The 8,686-nt window shown below is 65.4% G+C and overlaps 1 protein-coding gene across 1 annotated transcript; it reads left to right on the top strand.

Moving 5' to 3' along the window:
• The first annotated feature begins 1,383 nt into the window (after positions 1-1,383).
• Positions 1,384-4,891, top strand: HRH3 (histamine receptor H3). The gene is made up of 3 exons (XM_046680097.1): positions 1,384-1,627; positions 2,669-2,835; positions 3,962-4,891. Exons 1-3 carry the CDS (start codon positions 1,384-1,386, stop codon positions 4,889-4,891), a joined length of 1,341 nt encoding a protein of 446 aa, XP_046536053.1.
• Positions 4,892-8,686: the final 3,795 nt, after the last annotated feature.

Genomic DNA, 8,686 nt, shown 5'->3' with positions numbered 1-8,686 from the left:
TGTTCCCTCCCTGTCTGCTGTCTGATGTGTGTGTCTAACTGCCGTGTGTGGATCCCCAGCCTGCCGCTGGGTGGCTGTTTCCCTGGTCTGTAGGTGTCTGTGTGTCTGTGTGTGGGTGTGTCTGTCTGTCTTGCTGTGAGTGTCTCCAGCTGAATCTGTCCTTGACCCTGTCTACCTGCGCACGCGTCTGGGGGAGGGGGCTCTCCCTCCCCCACCTCATCTCCTCCATACCTTCCCTCAGGCACTAACACTGCTGCTGCCACCTGGGCTGTGCCTCAAGCACAGTGACCTCGTCTGTCCCTGCAGGAGCGACTGCCCCACCATGCTGTCCGCTGGGGGGGACTCATGGCCAGGCTCTGAGCCGTTGCCTGCTCCCTCCTCAACCTGGAGCCGCCTGAGCCCCCGATGGGCGTGCTCCCCTCCTAGCTGGGTCTGCTGGCTCCCCATCTTCCCTTATGTAACTCCACATCTGCCTGTGCCTTGCAGGTCACCCTGGCCCCTGCGCTGGGCCCTGCCCACAGGGAGACTGAGACCCAGAATCCCACGCATATGGGGGATGGAGTGGGCCCCTGGCCAGCGCACTCGCTCTGGGAGACCCCTCCCATCCTTTCTTCTTGTGACGTTCCTTCCCCCCAAGACCTGCTTGCCCGAAACATAAGACTAGGAGGGGTCCAGCGGGGCAAGTTCCCTGAGCGCAGGTGCAGGTGTTTCCTCCCACCCCCACTCCGAGTCTCAGAGGCGCCCTGGCTCCCGACGAGGGCCTGCCAGGGGTCACCGGGCCCGAGGGCACCGGACAAGCCGAGCGACCCAGAGGCCCGCTCCTGTGTGTGGGCGCCGCCGACCGCGGGCGAGCCCCCAGCCCCGGCGCCCGCCCCGCCCGGGCCGGGCTGCCCGCCAGCCGCCGTGCGCACCGGGCTGGAGCTCCAGCGGCCGGGCGGGCACGCGGCGCTGTCCGTGGTGCTGCCGGCGCCGGGCGGGGCGGGGGCGGGGCGAGGGCGGCAGCCAATGGTGGGGGCGCTGCACGGGGCGCGGGGGGCGGCGGGCTGGGCGGCGGGCGCACTCGGCTACGCGCTGCTTTCGGGGCGCACCGACGCTCTGGCGGCAGCTAGGGCTCGGGCTCCGCTCCGGGTCCGCTCGGGCTGCAGCGGTCGTGCCTCTGGCCCCATTCGGCTCGGATACCGGCCCGGGCCGCCTCGGCGCCGCCCGCCCCGGCCCCGGCCCCGGCCTCCGCGCCCGCGGACCATGCGCTGGGCACCCTCCGGGGAACCCGGCCGGGCTGAGAGCCCGCAAAGACCAGGCTCCCGAGCCGGGGCCCCTCCCGGCCGCCTGGCTGGCGATCCGCGCCCTACGCCGCGCTCCGGCGCCGCGTGAGCCGGCGGGGCCATGGAGCGCTCGCCGCCCGACGGGCCGCTGAACGCGTCGGGGGCGCTGGCGGGAGAGGCGGCGGGCGGGGCGCGCGGCTTCTCCGCCGCCTGGACCGCGGTGCTGGCCGCGCTCATGGCGCTGCTCATCGTGGCCACGGTGCTGGGCAACGCGCTGGTCATGCTCGCCTTCGTGGCTGACTCGAGCCTCCGCACCCAGAACAACTTCTTTCTGCTCAACCTCGCCATCTCCGACTTTCTCGTGGGTAAAGCCCCCCAGGCCCTCCCTGAGCCAGGAGCGCCCACTGGTCCAGCCAGTGGGGATTGGAGCGCGGACCTAGGGTGCCTTTTGCTGGGGCACACGCCCCGCCAGGGGGCCTGGCCTGGGGAGGAGGCGCCGGTGGGCGCGGGCGAAGTTCTTTGCCTCCCTGGCCATGGGCCTGGGACTGGGGAGGGATGCCCCAGGAAAGGGGCCCAAGCTGGCGGGCGCTCGGCGAGGCGGAAGGCGCAGCGGCTCCGGGTGCAGCGCTGGCTCCTGCGTTGTAGCCAAACAAAGGCGGCGGGGACTCAGGACGCGCAGAGGGCGCTGGGGGGAGGTTTGGGGGAGGGGAGGGGGGGGGGGTTTTAGAGCCGTGTTTGGGGGAGGGGACGGGGAGAAGACGGCGAGAGCGTGGGGAGATGCTTCTAGGAGCGCGCTCTCACGTGTCCGTGCGCTGCTGCCAGCTGGGGGGCGGGGCGCGGAGGGGGCTGGAGCGCCAGACACCTGTTGGGGCTGCGAGGTGCGTCTGCCCGCTCTTGGAGCCGGGGTTGGCGGTGGGAGTGGCTGGCAAGCGGTGGCCAGGCAGCTTTTGAGTCAGGAGAAAAGCTTTCTCCCTTTCTGAGCTGACGAGGAAGAGCTGTCCAAAGGCCAGGAGAGGGGCTGGGGTCCAGCATGCTGCAGGAGGGGAGGCGATTCTCCTTCATCTGCCCTTTTGGGGCTGGGAAGGCTGAACAGAGCCTGGAAGGTACTGAATCAAGGCTCAGGGTCTCCGTCATTGTGCCCAGAGGTGCTCATGACTGGACCTTCCCCCTTGCCCCCAAGTCCAGGGGATACCAATGGGGCTAGGGGCTGGGCAGGGGTTGAAGGCCAGCTGCAGGGTAGAGGGTGTGCCTAGGAGATGGGGTGGAGGGGTGGGCAAGGTGAGGGCTGCTGGCCCCAGGAAGGTGGCCACGGTGTGACTCCCGGGTCCTGCTCATCTCCCCACTGTGGTGGATCTGACCCCACGCCCCTTTCCGGCCATGGCCCACCATGCCCTTCTCTGCCTCAGGAGCCTTCTGCATCCCGCTCTACGTGCCCTATGTGCTGACAGGCCGCTGGCCCTTTGGCCGGGGCCTCTGCAAGCTGTGGCTGGTAGTGGACTACCTGCTCTGCACCTCCTCCGTCTTCAACATCGTGCTGATCAGCTATGATCGCTTCCTGTCGGTCACTCGTGCCGTGAGTCCGGGGTGTGGGTGCCCGCGTTCACTCCTCGGGGAAGGAGGGCCACAGGAGGCACCAGTAAGAGGTTGGCCCCTTCCTTGTTGTGGGCAGTGCCGAGTGGGCTTGGTCCCGGGTGGCCTCATACCGGACACCCCAGGCGCTCTATGGCCAGCTGCCCATTCGGTAGCCATTTGTTCCTGGGACGCACTGTCCTCGCAGTCTGGACCCGGCATCAGATGTTCCTGAAGGAAGGTGGCGGTCACTTCAGGCTCCGTGCTGGGGCATGTCCGAAGTCCCTGGAGCTGAGGGAGGATCTGGGTCAGAGGCCCTTGATGGTAGCCCCTACAGGGGTGTGTGTGTGTGCGCGCTCATGTGTGGACCCCGGGAAGACAGCCCTTGGTGCTTGGCTTCACAAGCTTCCCTTGCTGTGAGTGGCCACCATGAGTTAGGGACCCTGGACTGCCTGAGCTTCCTGCGTCAGTGCCATGCAGGCACACGCTGGCTGCACTGGAGCAGAGGTCTCTCCTTTGTATTCTCATCTTCTCTTTGATGGCTTATCGGGCACTCCAGGGACCTCTGGTGGGGGTGCACATGTGTCCCAGTCTAGAGGGTCTGTGGCACAGAATGCAGAGAGCATAAATTCAGGGTCAGACAGACCTGGGCCAAACCCCAGCTCTGCCGCCTTGAATGGATCCTCCTGTGGTCTCTCCCTCCCTCCCTGAGCCATAGGGAAAGTGAGGATAATGATGGAGCTGTTGTGAGGATTAAGTGAGATGATATCCAAAAGGTGCCAAGCACAGAGCCTGGCACATGGCAGATACTCAGCAGATGGGGAACCATGACAAGACCCCCCCGGGAGCGCACAGCTGGTGGCAGTGCTAAACAGGCAGCCTGGCACAAGTTAGCCTTCAGATTGGTCTGGAGGAGGTTCCGAGGCTATAAGAGAATGTGACAGGACATCAGCCAGGCCAGGATGTGTGGGGCAGAGGGAAGGGGGCGGTGGGGAGGAAAAGCAAAAAGCACATGCACAGAGGCCTAGAGGCTGCAGGGGAGCTCCCAGGCCAATATTCTACTACACTGGCAGCACCCCACTGGCCTGGGCTCAGTCCCTTCCCTCCTGACCCAGCGTCTCTCACCGCAGGTCTCCTATCGGGCCCAGCAGGGCGACACGCGGCGGGCGGTGCAGAAAATGGTGCTGGTGTGGGTGCTGGCCTTCCTGCTGTACGGGCCGGCCATCCTGAGCTGGGAGTATCTGTCCGGTGGCAGCTCCATCCCCGAGGGCCACTGCTATGCCGAGTTCTTCTACAACTGGTACTTCCTCATCACGGCCTCCACCCTCGAGTTTTTCACACCCTTCCTCAGCGTCACCTTCTTTAACCTCAGCATCTACCTGAACATCCAGAGGCGTACCCGCGTCCGGCTGGACGGGGCCCGCGAGGCAGCCGGCCCGGAGCCCCCTCCCGAGGCCCAGCCCTCCCCACCGCCGGCGGTGCCAGGCTGCTGGGGCTGCTGGCAGAAGGGGCGTGGGGAGGCCCTGCCGCTGCACAGGTACGGGGTGGGGGTTGGCGAGGCGGCCCCTGGCGCCGAGGCTGGGGAGATGGCCCTCGGGGGTGGCAGCGGTGGGGGTGCCGCGGCCTCGCCCACCTCCAGCTCGGGCAGCTCCTCGCGAGGCACCGAGCGGCCGCGCTCGCTCAAGAGGGGCTCCAAGCCCTCGGCGTCCTCGGTGTCGCTGGAGAAGCGCATGAAGATGGTGTCCCAGAGCATCACCCAGCGCTTCCGGCTGTCGAGGGACAAGAAGGTGGCCAAGTCACTGGCCGTCATTGTGAGCATCTTCGGGCTCTGCTGGGCCCCGTACACACTCCTCATGATCATCCGGGCCGCCTGCCATGGCCACTGCATCCCTGACTACTGGTACGAGACATCCTTCTGGCTGCTATGGGCCAACTCGGCCGTCAACCCTGTCCTCTACCCGCTGTGCCACTACAGCTTCCGCCGAGCTTTCACCAAGCTGCTCTGCCCCCAGAAGCTCAAGATCCAGCCCCACAGCTCTCTGGAGCACTGCTGGAAGTGAGCTGGCCCTTTGCGGGCACCTGGGACATCTTGGGGCAGGGCCCACCCACTGCCACCCCCCCTCGAGGCCCTTGTTTCCTAGGCAGCCAGGCCACGCTGCCCTCACCTGGCTGCCCCCCAGGTGTGAGGCACGCCTTGTCTTGGGTCCATCCTAAATGCCATGGCAACCTCTCTTAGACCAGCTGCCTGCAATGGAGGCAGCCTGGCAGGCTGGCCAGAGGGGCCCTCACTTCCTGAACCAAAACATGGGTGGCTGGTCCTGCCACCCAAATCCTAGCTCCACCCCAGGAGGGACAATCCAGGGGCCCCAGCCACGTTGTCCACCCCATACAGACAGTGCGATGGCCAGTGGTGTCCACCCTTCGCACAATTACTGCCCGATGTTCTTCCCAAAGCAAGCGCGTGGTGTGCTCCAGGCCTCCTGCTCCAGTGGTTTGCCCCTGCACGTGCACACACCTGCCCACCATCCACCTGCCCAGACAAGCCTGGGCCGCAGGCTTTGCTGCTACCTGTCCCCTGCTTAACCCAGGGGCCCAGCTCCTTCATCCCGCTTCCCTCCAACTCTCTCTGCCCCAAAGTGCCAAGTGCCCCAGGAACCTCGCAGCCGTTCTCTGCTTTTCCATTCTGGGTGTTTCAGGAGGAAGACAACACATCCGTGAACTCGATGTTCCTTGGATGTTTAATCAAGAGAGACAAAATTGCTGAGGAGCTCAGGGCTGGATTGGCAGGTGTGGGCTCCCACGCCCTCCTTCCTCCCGCTTCCGGCTGAGCTGTGCCAGCTGCTTCTGCCCACCCCGCCCCCGGGCTCGGGCTGCTGGGCCCTGACTGGCAGCTCTGAGAACCGCCGGAGCGCCGGACGCCTGCTCCCCCAGAAGGCTGCCCCTCCCGTCTGTCTGCTCACCCAGAGTTCCCTGGGGTTGACGGGTAGGAGGGAGCCAGCTGTGCCCTGAGGGTCCTGAGGCTTGAAGGAGAGGTCAAAGGAGATCAGGGGCTGGGGCCTCCGAGTGGAGGGGCCGCTTCGCCGCGTCCTGTGCACCTGGCTGGCGCTCTGCATGCTCTGCTCCTTGCGCGCCTGCTGCGCGGCGCCTGCAGACACTGAGGTCCACAGTAAAGTGTATTTTTTTATTGGTGCTGATTCCTGAGGATTTCGTGGTGGATGGGCCGAGCTCCGGTGCATCAGTTGGGGCCCCAGGGAGACACGGGACCACCCAGATGGGTGTGAGGGGCAAGCCTGCCCCTCCGCCGGCCTCAGTTCTCCCTTCCAGTGGAGGGACTGTGGTGGGGAGGCAGGACCCACCCTCCCATATACCAGGGTTTAATCCCAAAAGGGACATGTGTCCCAGCGGTGCCCCCACCCACGGGACCCATGTGCACCTGCTCAGGAGGCTGGCATGGTGCTGAGAAGGGGCTCACTCAAGCCTTGAGAATACGACCCACAGCCCCCACCTGATGCAGCCTCCTCACCCGGGACAGGGGTTCTTGTCTTTCTTGGCCGCGATCTTCCACCTGGGGAGCTTCCAGGGGGCGTGGGTGCTGGAGCTGAACTCCAGGGGTGGAAGGGAGGGCATGTCTGAGGGAGGGGAGGCACCTCTGGTAGAGGAACTGTCCTGGGCAAAGGCCTGGAGGCAGGACTGAAGGGGACAGATGGGGACGAGGAGAAGGAGCAGACGAGGATGATGCCAGGTGAGCATGGGCCCAATGAGCAATCAGGCTTCAGGGCTCCACGCACAGGGCAGACCCTGGCCCTCACTCCAGGGACTCAGAGTCCACTCAGCACGGGGCAAGACCACCCCAATTTAGGGTAGATACAAACTCAGGTGGGTCAAATGCTGCCTCCTCCAGGAAGCCTCCCCTCCTTTCCAGCCACGAGGGCCCTCCTTCCTGACCTCATGGACACAGCCTCTCATTCTCTCCCCACCGTGTTGGCCCCACTTCCGCAGTCCTTCTGACCACAGCCTCTCTTCCCAGGGCAGAGAGAGACCCTCGCCGGTCCCCTGTCCCCCTCGTATGGCCCGGTGCCGTGGGTCTGGTCGGCAGCAGCGAGACGAGGTCAGCGCCGACTCAGATCACCACTGCCGAGGGAGAAGCTGTTCACAGCAGTGTTGAAACCACTCTCCCGCAGACCGCTCGCCCCGCAGCTGTCCCTGCCCCTCCTTTCCCCAGGCGCCCAGACAGCTTCCTCCAGGGTCCTAGGCGGGCAGCCCTTCCCCTCCGCTCTCTCCCGCTACCAGGCACCCCTCTGGTCAAGCAGGACTCTCTTCCCGGCCCTGGGGGCTCCCCCCCAGGAGCTGGGTGCTGTCACAAGCAGAGGTTGGAGTAGGGACAGCAGGGGAAGGTGGTGGCAGGGACAGCAGACACCACTGTCTGCGGGGCCCAGAGCTCGAGGCCCTGGAGGCCCCAGGGTGCTGCCCGCGCAGCCCTGCCTGGCCCCCCAGCACGTCTGTCCCCGCAGCACGGAGCTGGCTGGGGAAGGACAAACAGCCATCGGGGCTCAGCGGCGCCTCCGTGCCAACAGCACAGCCGGGGCCCCCCCTGCCCCTCCACCCGGCCCTGCTAAATGGCTACAAATTGGGGGATAAAAGCGCAGGCTTCCAAGCAATTTTGCCTTCAATCTCTGGAAACGGCTGCTCTCCGAGCTCCTGCTCAGGGGATGGAGGAGGAGAGAAGAAAGACACGGAGTCTATTGGGCCGCGTCCTGCAGCAAACAAACACGCCAAGGGGCCTTTCTCCTAGAAGCAGACACGCCGGGAGGAGAGACAAAGCTGGCAGCCGCCGCCCCCCGAGATGTTCACCCACACCCATAGCCGCGGCGGTTTATTGAGCACCTACTGTGTGCCAGGTGCTGTGCTCGGTGCAGGTCTGCCGGGAGGCAGATAAACAAATGACTGACGATGAGCAGGGCCATTCCCAAAGGGGCTGAGACTGCGGGGCAGGTCAATGGGCAGAGGACCCAGGGGAGGGGGCAGCCGGCTCATAAGCCAGGAGACCGGCTTGTCTGAGGAGGTGGCATTTCATTCATTCATTCATTCTACAAACATTCATTGAGCCTGGTGGCGGGGCACCCCGAGAGGCTGCAGGGGCCACGCCGGGGGGGACTGGAGGAAGATCACATGGCAAAGGGGGCAGAGGGGCAGAGCCCCAAGGCAGGGAGGGTTAGGGGTGGGCAGGGGATGCCCCTGGGGCCCTGCTTCTGAGGACAATGAGGCATGGAGGGAGGGAGCCCTAGGCCCCAGGACGGGCGTAGTCTGGGCAGCCTGCCTGTAAGTGTTGGTCCAGCTGGGCTGTGCGGTTGGCCCGGACCTAACAGTGGGTGCTGGGAAAGGTGCAGAGGCTGCAGGGGCACCAGGCTGGGGAGGAGGTGTCCCTCAGGACCTCGGCAATGCCCGGGATGTAGGGTTCTGCCCTGGGTGCACGTGGACAGCCTGGCTCCCATCAGGGCCACCTGTCAGCCCTCCTGTGTGGCGGGGCTGAGGCCCAGCCCTCAAGAAATAGGGTCTCAAGGTCAGCAGGGGCCCACAGGGTCCTCTCAACTGGGCCCCTCAGGCTGGCACTGGCTGTGTGTGTGTCCAGCCGCCCTGCCTGCCCCGGTGCTGGCCCTGGAGGTGCCCACTAGGAACAGGTTCTGGGCACATGCTGAGTGAGGGTCCTTCTCAACCTGGGATGAAGGCCCTACATTCTCAGGGTGCCCAGCGGGCAGCTCCTCATGCTTCTGCAAAAGGCCAAGTTATTCAACGCTTCCTTTGGGGAGCCCGGGCCAAGACAAGGATGGCTCCATCTTCTGGAGCCTCAAGATGTG

The sequence above is a fragment of the Equus quagga genome, chromosome 12 (assembly GCF_021613505.1).
Source record: "Equus quagga isolate Etosha38 chromosome 12, UCLA_HA_Equagga_1.0, whole genome shotgun sequence".
In the NCBI taxonomy this organism is placed as follows: Eukaryota; Metazoa; Chordata; class Mammalia; order Perissodactyla; family Equidae; genus Equus; species Equus quagga.
This window is presented reverse-complemented; position numbering and strand designations above follow the sequence as displayed.

What these genes read in the sequence shown, in the direction of transcription:
- HRH3 (XM_046680097.1), top strand. Translation starts at nt 1,384, where the DNA reads ATGGAGCGCTCGCCGCCCGACGGGCCGCTGAACGCGTCGGGGGCGCTG. An exon ending in CATCTCCGACTTTCTCGTGG is followed by an intron (nt 1,628 to 2,668) that starts GTAAAGCCCCCC and finishes TCTCTGCCTCAG; the next exon opens with GAGCCTTCTGCATCCCGCTC. An exon ending in TCCTGTCGGTCACTCGTGCC is followed by an intron (nt 2,836 to 3,961) that starts GTGAGTCCGGGG and finishes CTCTCACCGCAG; the next exon opens with GTCTCCTATCGGGCCCAGCA.